The sequence below is a fragment of the Dufourea novaeangliae genome, unplaced genomic scaffold (assembly GCF_001272555.1).
Source record: "Dufourea novaeangliae isolate 0120121106 unplaced genomic scaffold, ASM127255v1 scaffold493, whole genome shotgun sequence".
NCBI lineage: Eukaryota > Metazoa > Arthropoda > Insecta > Hymenoptera > Halictidae > Dufourea > Dufourea novaeangliae.
The window spans coordinates 554,922-571,346 of record NW_015374430.1 but is presented as its reverse complement, the minus strand read 5'-3'; the positions used below and the strand labels follow the sequence as shown (position 1 = coordinate 571,346).

Here is a 16,425-nt window from a genome sequence, read left to right as displayed (position 1 = left end):
GCCCGTCCAAGTTTCATTATCGCCGGGAATCGAGATTTTAAGGAGGATCTAACATTCATGTTCTATCCAGAAAATATTCGTGCGGTGTCTGCAAGAGTTACAACCGAATAGGATCGCCACGACGAATGAACCCTCTTATTGGTGCTTCAAAACCGATGGAATATTTTTCGACACTTCGCAGGAAGAGGTTTACCGTGTCACTTGCGGGGACCTCGTTTCGAAGTAAATTAAAAATAATGTTCTTTGATCGTCTGCAATTCGAACCGAAGATTTTCATTCGTTAAGAATCGGTTGTCGTTATCATCTTTTAAGAATTCTAGAGGGCATTAGCTGTGTACTGATGGGCCAGGGTCAGACAGGCTCCGGGAAAAGCTTCACGCTCAGCGGGCTCAGAAACAACTGGGAAGTATGGTTCAGAATACATTGAATACCTATCCAAGAGTAATGCGAATCCAGTGATTACGTTCCTCTTCTCAGCACAGAGGCCTGGTCTCGAGGATTCTGTCGGACATGTTTTCAGAGAGATCGAATCGTAAGAAAGTCAGCACGATACAGTATCACGTGAGTTTCGTCGAGTTGCACGGGAAGGAAACCAGGGACCTGTTGTCGCCCCGAATGGAGAACAGGATTCGGATAAACGATCGAGATCCGTTTAAGGTGTGTGTGTAAGTAAAGGAGAAAATGATAAGTGGATGTTTGTGCATTCATTACTGGGAACCTGTTGCAACCCCTAATGGAGCGAACAGATTTCTTTTCGATTCCGGTTTTCTGTACATTAGCTCGTAAAAATCGGTATTTGCATCAGTAACTGCTGCCTAAGGTGTAAAAAAACTCGACAAGAATCGCAACAACTGGTAACCGTTTCAGGATGTCACTGTAGTTCGCGTGGAGAACGAAGAACAGGCGCTGAGGAAGCTTTTCGAAGGAGAGAGCAAGAGATCTACCGTGTTGGGATCGACGTATCCAGCCTCTCATCTTGCGTCAGCCGTGATCACCATTCACGCGACCAACATTAGCTTGGTTACATCCCATGGCGTCGTAACCAAGGCCAAAGTAATTAGCAGGCAATGATTCCAGTGAATGATCTAAGGGATCGATTCGCGTCTATTTAGATACACATCGTGGAGATGGCGGGCATTGGAACGGTGGGTAGAAACGGCGGCTGTAAAACGGCATCGGACATTGGCACGGCGAATTTGACCAAGGTTCAGCTGGAACAGTACTTTACGTACCTTAGAGGCGTAAAACCAGTCGCCTACGATGCAACTCGTTCTAGTAACTTGTTGAAGATCCTGGGAAATGCTTTTTCTGTTTCGTCTGTGATCCGGTGATTAACAGCGGAATAATATAGACTAGGTGTTTCTATCCTCGAGCTTGATAGTTAATGATCGAATTTTTTGACAGCTTTATATCCCACATACAAATCACTAAAGAGGATCTAGACATTACCCTATCCACGTTAAGGTTCACCGGAAATATCGCTAAGTTGAAACCTATGAAAGTCAATGAAGATGTGAAGTATCGCCAGGATTCACTAGTACAAAGGCTTCAGAGTGAAGTGGATGCTCTGAAGAGGGAGTTGATGATAAACAAATTGTTTCTAAATCAGGAAGCTTCGATAAATATCTCGAAGGCACGATTGGAGCAAATCAACAGGAGCGTTGTTAGTTTCCTTAGTGGCACCATGAGTGACTTTACATTGTACAATGTCTCCCAGGCTCGACAGCTGTTGAAAAGTATCAAGGATTTGTATAACAGGTTGTAACATACATCTCGAACGTAATGTAATTTTAAGTTTATCGTTGTAATTGACGATGTTGAATGGTTAGATTCACTGCCAAAGAGATCGAGATTGATCAGCTGAAGATTTTGTACGAAAGTATGTCAAAAAGTATAGTAGATGCGAGCACATCGACGAGAGTGGAAAAAGTATACTAAACTGTTATTTTTCGGTGAATATTTTCATTATGTAATACATTTTTAACATTAAGAGCATACAAAATTCATGTAGGGGTCGGCGTTATTCGTTGATAGTCAGTCTCGTACTCGAAAGAAAAATGATTCTTTGGGAGACTTACTCGAAGTGAAAGAAATTGCGAATGAAACGGAAAAAGGAAAAGTTGGAAGTGTAGTAAAAACTGGTGGGATGATTTTGCGATTTTAGCTACATTACCGAATAATTTATAGAATTTTAAATATTGAGTATCTGTAGGGATGACTTTGGGACCATATCACAAGGATGAGGAAGAATATTGGAAAGGCAGTAATGAATTAGCATCTTCTGAGCACGTCCAACAGAATAATACTCACAACGTCATGATGGTTAGATTATTTTATCCTAGCATATCAAATTTAAGTATTCTTATTCAAAGATTTGAGGCTTTTGTGTGGTATAGTTCTTACTATTGAAGCTTTCATTTATAGGCCGTGTTTTTTTGAAAAAATTGTCCGAACGTTTTGTCGCGAATAATTTTTCCAAAAAGAACAAAGCCTATACACGAAAACTTTAATAACTGTATAAAATATTTCTTCTGATATTTATTCGCGTCTAAAAGATTCGACAGTTGTTCGAACGTTTTCTAAAAGAGGCACGAGAATATGCGAAGATCAAGGAGAAATTAGATAAAAGCGAAAAGACTTTAGCGACAGTTCAACAAAGATACTCGAACTCTATCGATATGTATTTCCAGGTGATTAAAATTTCCTTGTTTCTGTAATTAGTGTACTCCAAGTTTATATCTTTACTTAGAGAGACTGATTTAGCAGTGTTATTTATTAGGTAAAAAGTGCTCTGGAGAATGCACGAGATAAACTTAGTAAATGCCAACAAATTCGGCAGGCCATGAGGCCGAAAAATGAGAATGAGGCGGTACCGGAAATGGAGATAGTTCTGGCGCGTGATATTGCATGTCACCAAAAGGTTCTAGTGAACTTAGAGGAAGAGGTCACACAAGCACAGAACGAGATCCGTGATTTATTCATGGAACAGATCGATATGCGTTCGAGACTAAAGTCAGGTTTTCGGGAGTATTGTAAACAAATGGATGTATTACCACTTTACAGTGACAAATTGATGAAACTATTGCTGGAACCGGTAGAAAAGAAGTCATTGGAAGGAATTAAACGAAAGTTCAATCAGTTTCAACGAGCGATGATGCGTAAGTTCGAGGTAAATGCTGAATGACAACGAATACATTTTACAAATGCAATTAACACTTGTTTACTTAATGAATTCGTACCATTTGACTTTACCAATGTTAGGAAAAAGAGAGAACGAAGAAAGCGCGACTCGATGACACACAGATTTGCAAAAATCAATAAAACATACCACGTACTGTAGCAGTAGGTATTTTTTAATCTAATACAATAAATGCATTCAATATCCACGTTGTGTAATGTAATTTCATGTTATGTAGCTAGAGTAAAGTAACAATTAATTACGATTTTAACTAGATCGTTGTAATTCTATTCATTTAAGAATTATTGCAGCTTAATTTATGTTTTCTATTTTTGCGGTTAGTGAAAAAAAGATATTGATGTAACTCTGTAAGGGCAGATGAAATATAAAACTAATCCGGGTTCAAATAATGTTTGCTGCTGTAACCGTAAGATATTGTAGAAATCATGGCAACAATCATTTGCCATGGAACCTTCTGATTTGATTAGTGGTGCTACCCGTGGCAAGATGCTCAAACTATAAGAAAAACCTTACCAACGGGTGAATGTACGCTAGGGGGTGGTGCAGCCATCTACGGAAAAAATGATGAAACTATATGTCAAATAGTACGGTTTCTTGTGACCAGATGACACTCGACGATTGGTCGTTACATACATATATGTATGTAGTTGCGTACTAGAAGCTTTGTTACCCAAGGAGTCAGTCGAATAGGCGCCAAAGGAAATTAAAAATCTATATATCAAACCATCCGGGGGTGACGGTTCTCCATGACGTCATCAGTCGGGACAACATCCCTCGTTCCAAGGATGCGAGTTCGACCCGAGTACCGTTTATTGTTCGACAACTTGCTGGAATAGGTGTATGCTAAAGTGAAATTATTCCTAGAGGAATATACTGATAAATAATAGAAATTGTGTACTGTGATCATTTATGCCAGTGAAGGAAAATCGTTTCAAAGATTAAAGTATCCCATGGAAATGCAACAAGCGTCAATGCACGAGACACACATCGATTTCACCGGGAAAACATGAGTGGCAGAAATAACGGGCTGATCGACGCGAGCCCCGTGGCTAATAGTGGGTTTCGAGTGCAATGCGAATATTTTATTGGAACGGGTGAGTGATAAATTTATCGTTATTTCATTTGTGACAACTTTCGGTTCAAGTGTCGATCGCACTTAAGTTGCGTTGCACTTCACGAATCCGCCAAAAATGTTTTTTTCTCAACAATCATACTCCTAACGATTATCTTTCCTTTTCAACGAGTAAGTAACTATACATAATTCTTTACCGTTTTCTGTTTTGTGCATTTTTACAGTGCTACTTATAGCAGATAGTCGATAATATTATTTTGTATGTATCTATAAGTACATGTAACACCTGAAGATCACCACCTGTTAACCATTCTGTAACATAATCTCCTATACGACACCGTAATACAATTTTACTAGATGAAAGAAAAAACGATCGCAGTACTTATTCATCCATAACGTGCTTTGTATAATAAAACCTTGCTGAATTAGTAGCTTTAAAAAAAGTCTGTATTTATGCCATGTCCTTTCTCATTGTCTGACCTAACACTGACATATACTACTTACACGTATCGTAAACTCTCGATATGAAGTTTAACAAAATTTCAAGCAAACCTTTCCGCGACCTTTTCTGTTTTCACATTAACTACACAATCCCTATCCTATTACCATTTATAAGTAGAAAACATGTGCCATTCAATATAAATGATGTTATCATTGTAAAGATGTACGTCGGAAAACAAAGGACATGGCACACCTGTAGATACGAAATGCCGGACTAGTGGAAGTTGAAGAGTAGAGAATAATAAGCAGGCAGCTGTAGTGCAGAAGATAGAGAAAAGAATTGATTGGTACGTAGTGACAGCACCCTACAGGAGCAAGTAAGGATAATGAGTCACGCCCAGCAGCATGTACTTGCAAGTGCAATAGTTCTTGCTCTGATAGTGGTCTTCGGCATCCATGTCTTCCTATTTCCCATGTACACATCCAACCCACCAGCTCGCCACATAAAGATCTCAACCTATGAACAAGCTCTTTGTCGTACAACATTAAAGAATATCAAAATACCACCGGAATGGAGAAATCCTTGTCCGATGTATGGTATAGTATCCGCAGTCCAAGGTGGCAGACTTGGTAATCAAATTTGGGAATATGTCTCAGTCTGGGCTACCGCCAGAAAAACTGGTTTGGAACCATTCATGCCACGTTGCATACTGAAAACTCTAGAAGAATACTTTGAAAATCTCAGTATTCCACCACTCAGTTACATTGGAAAATGCACCCTAGATGTTAGCAAAGTTGTGAATTCCCTTGGGCAATGGAACAGCACAGAACAGAACATCATCATACCAAGGTAAATTACTCCAATGCTAGTTGCCACATTTAATGCTTTATGTTTCAGTGTTTCCATTGCAGGCATGCAGCATACTGGTCTCTCATTCTAGTGTGGTTGGATGATGTACGAAGGGAATTTACGTTCAAGCCAAACTTAAGGAATTACGCGGAAAGGGTACTAAAAGAAATAGCCGAGGAGTTCAAATTGTCAGAACCAACGTTTGTGAGCATACACGTAAGAAGAACAGATTATATAGACTATCTATGGCACAAATTGAAAATTAGACCTGCCCCTGTTAGCTACTACTTTACAGCAATGGATTACTTTGTTGGCAAGTATAGAAATGTAGTTTTTGTAGTAACTAGTGATAATATAGTTTGGTGCAAGTATAATTTGCATAGTAAACGACATAGAATCAAATTCGTGTCCGATATAGATGCAAAAGGTCCTGGCAAGGATCTAGCGGTTTTATCAGCATGTAATCACAGTATTATAGATTATGGTACATACGGTTCGTTTGGCGCAATTTTGGCCGCCGGTGAAACTGTAGTGTACAATGTAACAACATACTTTTCTACCTTAATTGCCGAAGTTTTGCCAAACTGGAGAATAATGAGTTGAACAAAAATCAAAAGAACACTTCTTATGGATCTCAAATTAGACATAATGCCTGTACAAACACAATATTGAAAATACTTTTTATACGGAATAAAACGATCGTTTCAGTCAACGTTATAACGCAGAGATTGACTTCTCTGTTATTATTTCACAATTAAAAATGAAATTTTTTGTACTATTTTTTTCTTGTACAAGTTGGTTGTTGTTCGTAACGTTTGAATTTACCATTTGAAATCAATAAATAGTAATATTTCTTTATACTTCTAATATACACAGAAGGCAGCATACAATTATTTACTTAAAAGTCAAAGTTTAATCTATGAAACATTTTAAATTATTCAGTTGTTGTAATTCATAAAGTTTCTTTTGCAGTTTCTAAAAAAATCAAATGAAAGTGTATTGTTATATTTCAAAAAATTTATATCGAAATGATATAAGTACGATGCTGATAAATTGCTTAGGAACAATGTGCATAGCTTTTCACTTGATTATGGCACTATTAGATAACTATTAGAGAACCGTGCACCTTTAGTGGTAGTAAGGAAATTTACATATTTTAAAGAATTTGTAAAAATCTAACATAGCAGGGGGATAGAACGGAACAATGGACCACCAATGTCTAAAATTAATACAGATGCTTATTTTTTTTACTACTGAGAATCATACTGATACGGCCCTGAAAAATTAAATAGATTCGATATTCTTTTGACACAATGAACCAACAAACTGAGCCTAATCTAAAAATCTTCAGAGGAAAGAAATATATAAACTTTACACTGGTCAGAATTAAGAACAGTGATTCTTGTAGATTCGTATTATGTATTGTTTTCGGAATCGTAAACTCTTGTCTAGTGTAGAGTTGTTTCGTGATATATTGTAACAATCGGAAGAAAAGAGCATAGTTAAATGTATTTGCATTATGCACAACGTCTATCATACAAGGACAGACTTGCAGATATAGATAAAAAGTATTGATGATCTATGTCTCTTATAATGTACAATGATTTCAACTGTGATTCTATTTCTTATTGTGCCAAAATTCTATATATGTGTACAGAACATTTATGTATTCGTTGATGCAAATTTGTACACATACACACATATACAATGAAGTTATATCTATACAAGGTATTATATAATGTTTACAAATATGTAAAAGAAAAAAACGATAAATTATTTCTTCACTTGACAATTAACTATTTCTGAAACTGAAGAATCAATAGATAGGAGGAAGACGTATTTTACATAAACCCAGTGTATAAGCGTTTGAAATTTATTAACCACGTGACCTGATATATTCGATTTATAATATTTTATAAATTAGTCTAGTCGATGTGTCTATGTCTATATGTTAATATCTATACATTTATGTATACATAAAACATCTTCAATGTATTTGATGCCTGTTAGTTGTTAATTATAAAATGAAGGTATAGTAGAAAGAGGTGATACGAAAACGTACATCACAATGTAGAATTTATGAAAGTGTTGAAAAGGAATAATTATAAATGTGTGCAACTTTCAGGCACTGATATGATCTGCTCTGTACATTCTCTGTGATAACTTTATGTAATTTGTAAAAAAAAATAATAATAAGACGGATGTGTTGAAACTTACTTGTTTCATAAAATAAAAATAGTCTGCGTCGGAAATTATCTATATTTTTTCTGCAACTAATCTTGTTTTATTTCTCATACGTCTCATGGATTATTAACGATAGTCAATCGAGTAGAAATGTATATAAACTAACTGTAGTACAAATCGTAGATAGTCTATCAATACCAACTAACGATTCGCGGTAACAAGTCCAGCAGGTCCCAATCCTAACTTTGAACCTGCTGCTTTCATTTGTAAAGGTTGAAATCCAAGCTCGCTTTTTGGAATACCATACTTTTGTAACTTCGCTTCGTACGTTTTAAGTAGATCATCGTGTGCTTTGCAAACTTTCGCTAAATCATGCTGAAGATCTTTTATCGCGGTATTTTTTCTATTTAGTATATTCTGTAAAAGAAAAACAAACGAGTTATTCAACTGTAAATATAGCCATGAATAGCAGGTAATTAGTATTTTTCGCATTTTATATATTCTGTAAAAGGAGGAGCGAGTTATTTAACTATAAAAATAGGGATAAAGAATTAGTATACAAACCTCTAATTTCTTATTGGCGCTAACAACAGCCATCGGATCTAATTGAGCAGCGACAAGTACTTCGCTTATCTGTGCTTCGCGCTGCTCTAATAAGTCTGACAACTTTTCAAGCTTCTTTTCTAATAACACATTCTTCAGTCCTGTCTTTTGTTGAAGTTCCAGTATAGCCGAGACAAATCTTGAATGCAGTTCATCTCGTTCGGATTGACACTAACGAATAAAATATACTTTCAATTAAAATGGAATAGACGTTACTTACATCAGATAGAAGCAATCCCATACTTTTTCAAAACGTAGTTCCAGTATTTCATTTTCCCATTTCAAATTTTCAAAATCTTTTTGAACGATTGCAAGTTTCTTTTTATAACTCTGGAATAACCAAAAATGAAATGTAATGGAAAATTAGGCTATGCCGATGCAAAATTATTACAAAATACTAACAATTAGTGCCTGTTTATCTTTTTCGTAACTTTGTAATTGTCGGGTGAGCTGCGTTACAGACTCTCGGAGAGACTCCAGATCAGCTAAGTATGTTTCTTTCTCAGATGTCAACTCTCGTACTTGTTTTTTCATCCATTCTTCATTACCTCTCATTGCCTCCATTTGTTCCTACAATACCAATATCACAGTAATATCGACAACTCTATAGATTATACTAATCGTACCTTCATACTCTTAATCAAGGACAGATTATTCAGAGTAACGTCATTGTAGTAAGTTTTCATTTCTGTGAATGCTTTCTCATGATTCTTTATTAGATTTGTAATTTGTGTGTTCTTCCTTTCTTCTACTTCTGTTATTTCCATACGATGTTTCAGAGTAAGAGACTCATACTGACTCGCTAACTTATACTCATATTTCTGTTCCATTTCTGCAGCTTCAGTTTCAAACTGTTTCGTTACTTTATCTATTTCCTCAGCGTTTTGCTAAATAATAAAGTTAAGTTTCTATAATTTTACTCAACAGTGTGAAAAAATTTTTTGTATGTCTCTCATACCAATTTCAATGCACGTATCTCATTCATATGTGCTAAATCTTGTTCTTTCATTGTCTTCTTCAGATCCTTCTTGTCTTTATACAATTCATTCTCCTGAATTGTATGATCATCTTGTGCCAATTTTAATGCAACCATATGTTCAGCTTTAGTCTCTGATAGATTCGTCTGGTGTTCGTACATTAAGTGTTTCACTTTTTGCTTGTATAATTTGAGTTCCGCTTCATGCTTCTCAGTTATCTCTTCTTTCTCGCGTTCTTTATTTCTTTATGTACGTCAGGTATTAATTGAACGTAGAATTAAGTACTCGAGTTAAATGAGTGATAGACATACCTAAGAGTCGCACGAGCTTCATCCAACTGATGCCTCGTGATTTCCCAAAATGTGCGAAGTTTATCCCTTTCAAGCTGGAAGTAAGATCTTTCTTCCCTTTCGCGCTCCAACTCTTCAAGTATCTTGTGAGCATATACTTCTAATTGTTCCCTATTCATTTTCGTAGTGTCCGCTCCATCAACGGTAGCTGGAGTTTTTGCTTTCTTCGGCCCCTACAAAGTGTAAATGAAAGAAAAAGTATCAGTATACCTATTACTATTGGATTTATGATTAAAACTTAAACGCTTACCATCTCGTATAAAAAGTTGGTATAAAAATACTAGTCAATCGCAAAAAGTATTCTAAATCACAGATTTGAGACTAAAGTGTAAATAATGTTTTAATAAAGTAAACTATAGGCTAAGGCAATAGTATTAACTGTCATTGTAACACATCTACAGTGATATTGACTGGTATTGACAGTTGCAAACCATAAACGTATTATACGTCTATGTTGCAAACATAATAAACATATTGCTACTTGATTTCCAAGTAATGTGTACTGTATGGATTGAATAGTTGCCAAGCAACCAAAACTGACGACTTACAGAAAAGCTCAAGAGGACACAGACCTTACAAAGCATCGTAAAGTATTGTAATGAACACAATCATAATATGTACTCGAATCATTTTATTCAGAGCCGAGTGTATAAAAAATGCAATAACGAGTCAAGAAATGCATGCAAATCTAATAGTACAATTTACACAACACTTTGACTAGGAAGTATTAATTCAAGTCTTCTAACATCTCGTGTCAAATATTGAATTATTTATTAATATAAGAAAGTTACATTCGTTCCTGTTTCATAAAAATAAACATACAAACGAGTCTAGTTTCATTACATTTTTAAATACATACAAATGTTGGCTATAATTTTTTATACATTTTTTCGTAGTGTTATAATACAAATATGCTCGTTATATTTTCCGTCCTATTGTTCACCGAATTATAAATTATTCTATAACAAAAAAAAATGCCTGACAATATACTATGTGTCTATAACTTGAGGCACCTTATGCATACTGTGTTAATGTTTTGTAATATCAAATACCTCATACATTTCCCCTTGCAGTATTCTATAAACGGAAAAAAATGCATATAAACAACTTTTAAATGTGGTCACTGACCATTACATGTACTTTGTATGATTTTTAACCATTATTAGAATATAATACTAATCGTACCCTCTACTAATCGAAATATTAATAACAACGAAACATACAGCAGTAATAAATATATTAAATAGATACTTATTGCTTGTCTTTTCAGCGGTCGTGAATGATCGAAAATTTATAAAAATGATGAATTTCATGCATTGTATGTAAGATTCTAAAACGGTATTTATAAAAATGTTAAAAAATAAAATATTAGGTAGACTAATCTTACCCATGTAAAGAACGTTCAATTGAGATTTATGCGTTTAGGTTTTGGTACATCGTAATTTCTTACGTAAAACCGTGCAAAGTTTGTGCCTACATTAGGTCTCTTCGCAATAATTATGTAACACGTTTTGAAGTAATAACTTATTATGTGCTTACTTGTAAAAATTGTAATAAATACGATGATAATACAAGCCTGATCTCAGGTCTCCATTATCGTTAAAATTTCGTGTAACATTATAACTGTATATATAAGATATACAATGATTCCTGAGAAATTAAATATAACAAAAATAAATAATTGCATAACCATCCTTGTGAAAAAGTCTCACTCGAATTGACGTATCAAATGGAATGCTATATTTTATGCAATTCTTTGTAACTTTAACTTGTTTCACCATTAAATTGGAGCAGACATCCTATCGCGCCAAAGTAACCCTATAATTGAAAGAAAAAAAAAAAGAAATTTTAATAACGTCCATTTTATTTAATACGGGATTAACGAAACTACATTTTAATGTATTCTACCTCATGCTCCAAGAACAAAGCTTTCATTGTTCCCTTGGACCAGTAATCCATTGCATAAGCCAGAAGTTTCATTGATATAGGATTTACCCTGAGGAAATTTCCTACAAATACCACCTAAAATTTCCAAGAAAAACAGTTAACACTATATTAAAACTATTATATAGGGAAAATAAATGCTATAAATTACATATTCATTTTACCCTTTCAATGTTTTCATTTACAGCGCACATACGCGCAATAGAACCAATATTGTTGGTAATGGTAACAAGTGTTGCACGTGCAAGATCCTCTTTACTAACTGCATTACGACGTTCTTTGGAATTCATCTGTCCAAAACTGCACACATGATCAAAACATGCAAGTAAATCTCTTAAATAAAAAATCGATTATACAACTGAAGTATAGAAACTCCAATATGCTGAATTATTAAAAACATTACCTGCTCGCCACGAGATCACCAGGCAGACCGAATGGTCCATAATCTCCTCCATAAATATCTTTAACTAACTTGTCGACTCTAGTATTATCACCCTCTGTAGCTAATTCTATTGCCTCTTCAAAACTGTTGCATCCGGTTAATAAGCAACATAATCCTAAAAACGTACCACCACCTAGACTAAATGTGAAATGAATCCTTGAATATAAAAGTTTCTTTGTGCAATACAATTTATTAACATGTCTAGAGATACAGCATACCTGGTACCAGAAATTCTTTTATAATTGTCTGACCCATAGACTGCTAATATGCTTACCCCTGACCCAATATTTACAAGCTGCAACAAAAAGTTATAAAGTATATAATATAAATTTGGTAATATAGATTATGTATAAGATATTTTGAGAAACAAACATACCAAGAAAGGATAGGGTTCAGAAAAGTCATAAGGAACCTTCTGACATTTACTACTGTCTGTAGGATGAGACCAATAATAACATTCATGTGGATTTGTTGTTTCTATATAAAGCATACCACGTATTAAACTATCTAATTCGTCAAATTTCGCTAAATTCATATTAACTTCCTATAAAGAAAATATTTATTTAGTATATTCATGTGTACAAGGTAACAAAATATAATAAAATAATGAAGTCTCGCCTGTTTAAAATTTTTTTCAAACTTGTATGCTCCACCACCGGTAGCACAAACTGTTGTTACAAGATTAGCCATACCCTTGGATCTTGCTAATGCTAAAAAATTTCCCATTTCACTTGTGGGAAATCTAATGAAATGTAGCGTACCACGTCTACCTCTGATACAAACATTATCCATCTGTAACATACATAATCTAATATTTAGCATTTCTTAGAAAATTTAAAGGATTTAATCATTTAACAGACATACTTGTAAATGTGTATCCCTGTGGCCTGTCTTCCCATATGCTGAATTTTTAACTAAATACCGTCTAATGTTTTTTAAAGTTTCCACTTCTGCATCTGCTTCATCCCTTGTAATGTCTTTTGGCTCAAAGTATACTAATTTAGATAATGTTCCTCCTATATCCATACCGAACCATGGCATTGCTAAACATAAAGATAAAAGAATATTACATTATTATACCACACAACCTAATACATTGAAATCATATATAAATATTTAAAACATATTAATACATTATTAAATAGAATACAGCAATTACAAGCACATACTGTTATATACATGTATAGACTATTTCATTTTGTATTGAAAACAAAATCATTATGCAAACAACGAGGAAATACAAGCAACAAATGTACTGCAAACTTGTAAGACATTGTCATCACAATGTAAATAAATGTAATAGAATAAAATAAAAGTGGCTACTCTAAGCACACATACAATTGAATGACTCACAAGGTGATGAATGGTTTTTGGACTCTGTGGCTGATGTCTCAGACCCAGCAAAACCATTGGATGCCATAACTTTTGATGTGATAGGATTTTTATAACTCTGAGGACTCATTGTTGAACTTCAAATTATTCACAACTAATCTTGATATATTGTATAATTCCTTGTCTGAAAATGAAAGAATAATAGAGATTATTACACTGACAATGTTTACTATATGATGGAGCTTCACAGAGTATTTTTAATGCAATAATATAAGAGTAAAGCATTGAAATTTAATGAAAGATTTTTGTACAACCTGTGACTATATACAGTAATCACATTATAAAAGTATTTCTTCTTTGAACATGTAATTGTATTCAGCATTGTAGCAAATGCCAAAGGTTACTCTTTAATTATGCATACTGTGAGTGAGAAACATGAATGCATTATATGTTGCTGAAGACTTTGTATAGTGTGATAAGTCATGTCAATAAATAGTATGTAGTTGTAACTTAAAAAAACACAGTTTTCTCAATTATGAACAAATGCAAGTAGAATAGAATTACAAGTGGTTTATATTGTTTATATCGAATAAAATCAATCACACTAAAAATATAAGCAATTTATATGTATCATTTAATATACATTGAACTACATTTTTTTTACTAATAATATACTCCAAATGTAAAATAGTATGTAGGACATTCTTCTATAAAATAATACTGTTTCCTTCGATTTTACATTAAAAATATACATTGTCTCTCTCGTAATTGTATTAAAAAGGTTCTAGCGAAACAAAACGAAAAACACCAAAAAAATTTCATGTAAACTGGAACGAGTCATGACATTATGTGACCGTGACACTAAAAATTAGACTGTCATTTTACAATATTAATCCGATACATATATTGATGAAGAAACAGAGTGAAAAATCATGTTACAAATTTTCTAACTACAATCGCAGGTGTGGTATCGACGAACAACTGCTGCACGTCACATTATTGTTTTTATAGAATTATTTGCCACAAATATTAATCAGTTTTACGGTATCGAACGTTAGAATCGTTAATATTACTTGCAGAGCAATGCCATCCGTACTTGTGATGATCTTAAACAAAGAGTCATAGAAGCGTTAGCAGATACACTTGTGTGTATCCACTCACTATCACGAGATCACGCGATTTACGCTTTTTTTGTCAGGATTTTTGTCAACGTAAAGGACAAAAAAATGATTAATATCAACCACCAAGTAGACGTATCGTTACTATTGGCCGCTATCTGCTATTGGCTAATCCGAAAACACGAGAGAGGACAAAATACAAGCCCGACTTCCCACGCCAGCTAACGATAGAGAAACGAACCGATCGAAAATGTAATAACTGTATCGCGTGCGTACAGCATATACGGTACAGGGTACAAAAAGAAATAAGAAACAATGTTCTCTTACCTGGAAACGTCATTTCTGCATGAAGATTAAATAGATTCTCACGAATTATGTGTTCCTTATAAATTTATACGTTAAATTAACGATAAAAGGATTGATATTACTATGATAACAGAGCAGGAATTTTTTCGTATCGCTAAACCAGTATTAACACTTGTGTATTGATGCTAACAGAAATATCCGTTTCATTAAGTTCTTTGGCCGGATTTAGAAAGATTTTCAATATTTACATCACAATTGCTTGCTTATTTTTATATACACTCTCGCAACGTCGTGCGATAGCAACCTCTTGGACATTACCTTAAGATCACGAGCAAAGATCGACAAAGCAATACTTTTACCCCTCCTAATACTTACATATTTGCCTTTTAAATTCCAATGATCACGTTGGACATCGGTCACGTTGGCAAGAAAATGTTGGTTTATGCTAATTTTTCTTGTAATTCACGTATAACGTCCGATCGCTGACGTCATAGATTTTGGTTATCGAAGATCTCGTCGAAAATATTGTATAAAGCAAAATGATCACGCGATATTATCACCACAATTTATCTTGAGATCTTGGTTCCAAAGAACATAACATTAATCCTTCTACTAGATACTCAAATTACAACATTATATCTTATATAAAAGTTCGAATACACGTATGTAAATATACTGTTGCAATCGGTGGGTTATTTTTATTTTATGTAATTACTTATTACTATTAATAAATCATTCGATAGACGTAGTCGGTTGTTACGTTAAAATAATACTTAGGCCTACAAAAATTTCATTAAGTATACTGAATGATTAAATGAATAACATTATTGAGTCTTGAACGCTTTTATTAAGATTCAGTACTACTCATTTCTATTCGTGCCTAATACTTAGTTGCATTGCGCACGAGCCATCATAGAAATCTTCTGTGCTTTTTGTACTATGTCTGGACAATGTCTACGTCGTACCAATTTACAGTCCTGGAAGAAACCCTCGTTTCTGGGAAATCCATGAGATCCATCAGCATAAGTGACTAGTCCTTTATTGAGTAAAACAATTAATAAGTTTACTATGAAATGTTGTACATTTGTTACATGACACATACCTAAGCCCCATACACGTCCTCCACGAAACTCTCCTTCGAATTTCATTCCATCTGATCTCCAAAATACTCCATGGCCATGAAACCAACCCTGCATAAATTCACCTTCATATCTAATACATAAAAAAAACATCAAAGTGTGGATAATCATGTGATTTAACAGATTGATCTTATGGTAACATTTACTTTGCTCCATCTGGGAATACTATTACTCCTATGCCAGAGCACAATCCATTTTGAAAACCACCATCATAACGTGTTCCATCGGGAAGAAGCAACGAACCAGCACCGTGTTTTAAACCTTTCCCATTCCAGTCTCCAATATATTTTGTGCCATCCTCATATTTGTATGCACCGTTTTTTGCTACACCTACAAGTAAATGTGAACATACACACACTTCTAATTCCCCGATTGTAACACACACAATTTCTAAGTACCAAAAAAAAAAGAAACTAACACGGGAAATTACTAAAAATTAACTCTTACCATCACCCATGCTTCTGGTAT

General features: G+C 34.4%; 6 protein-coding genes across 6 annotated transcripts; 3 read left to right on the top strand and 3 right to left on the bottom strand.

Annotated features, from left to right (window-relative positions):
• The first annotated feature begins 340 nt into the window (after window positions 1-340).
• On the top strand, window positions 341-1,938 carry LOC107193062 (kinesin-like protein KIF6). The gene is made up of 6 exons (XM_015582443.1): window positions 341-406; window positions 478-657; window positions 868-1,053; window positions 1,113-1,327; window positions 1,405-1,758; window positions 1,830-1,938. The coding sequence occupies exons 1-6, from the start codon at window positions 341-343 to the stop codon at window positions 1,936-1,938; spliced, it is 1,110 nt and encodes a 369-aa protein (XP_015437929.1).
• Window positions 1,939-2,214: 276 nt separating this feature from the next.
• Window positions 2,215-3,185, top strand: LOC107193060. The gene is made up of 3 exons (XM_015582442.1): window positions 2,215-2,322; window positions 2,556-2,690; window positions 2,780-3,185. Exons 1-3 carry the CDS (start codon window positions 2,215-2,217, stop codon window positions 3,182-3,184), a joined length of 648 nt encoding a protein of 215 aa, XP_015437928.1. The 3' UTR covers window position 3,185.
• Window positions 3,186-4,012: 827 nt separating this feature from the next.
• Window positions 4,013-6,165, top strand: LOC107193105 (galactoside 2-alpha-L-fucosyltransferase 1-like). Its single transcript, XM_015582496.1, has 3 exons — window positions 4,013-4,293; window positions 4,934-5,562; window positions 5,625-6,165. Exons 2-3 carry the CDS (start codon window positions 5,099-5,101, stop codon window positions 6,163-6,165), a joined length of 1,005 nt encoding a protein of 334 aa, XP_015437982.1. The 5' UTR covers window positions 4,013-4,293; window positions 4,934-5,098.
• Window positions 6,166-7,947: 1,782 nt separating this feature from the next.
• On the bottom strand, window positions 7,948-9,843 carry LOC107193109 (growth arrest-specific protein 8-like). The gene is made up of 7 exons (XM_015582500.1): window positions 9,638-9,843; window positions 9,308-9,569; window positions 8,976-9,236; window positions 8,752-8,919; window positions 8,593-8,679; window positions 8,311-8,520; window positions 7,948-8,163 (listed from the first exon to the last, which is right to left on the bottom strand). The coding sequence occupies exons 1-7, from the start codon at window positions 9,793-9,795 to the stop codon at window positions 7,948-7,950; spliced, it is 1,362 nt and encodes a 453-aa protein (XP_015437986.1). The 5' UTR covers window positions 9,796-9,843.
• A 702-nt stretch (window positions 9,844-10,545) lies between these two features.
• Window positions 10,546-14,650, bottom strand: LOC107193089 (pantothenate kinase 3). The gene is made up of 10 exons (XM_015582474.1): window positions 14,468-14,650; window positions 13,401-13,578; window positions 12,927-13,105; window positions 12,681-12,854; window positions 12,439-12,606; window positions 12,281-12,357; window positions 12,024-12,200; window positions 11,785-11,920; window positions 11,585-11,698; window positions 10,546-11,494 (listed from the first exon to the last, which is right to left on the bottom strand). Exons 2-10 carry the CDS (start codon window positions 13,522-13,524, stop codon window positions 11,441-11,443), a joined length of 1,203 nt encoding a protein of 400 aa, XP_015437960.1. The 5' UTR covers window positions 13,525-13,578; window positions 14,468-14,650; the 3' UTR covers window positions 10,546-11,440.
• Window positions 14,651-15,655: 1,005 nt separating this feature from the next.
• Window positions 15,656-16,414, bottom strand: LOC107193106 (MORN repeat-containing protein 4). Its single transcript, XM_015582497.1, has 4 exons — window positions 16,405-16,414; window positions 16,104-16,287; window positions 15,921-16,030; window positions 15,656-15,854 (listed from the first exon to the last, which is right to left on the bottom strand). Exons 1-4 carry the CDS (start codon window positions 16,412-16,414, stop codon window positions 15,706-15,708), a joined length of 453 nt encoding a protein of 150 aa, XP_015437983.1. The 3' UTR covers window positions 15,656-15,705.
• Between the last annotated feature and the right edge of the window lie 11 nt (window positions 16,415-16,425).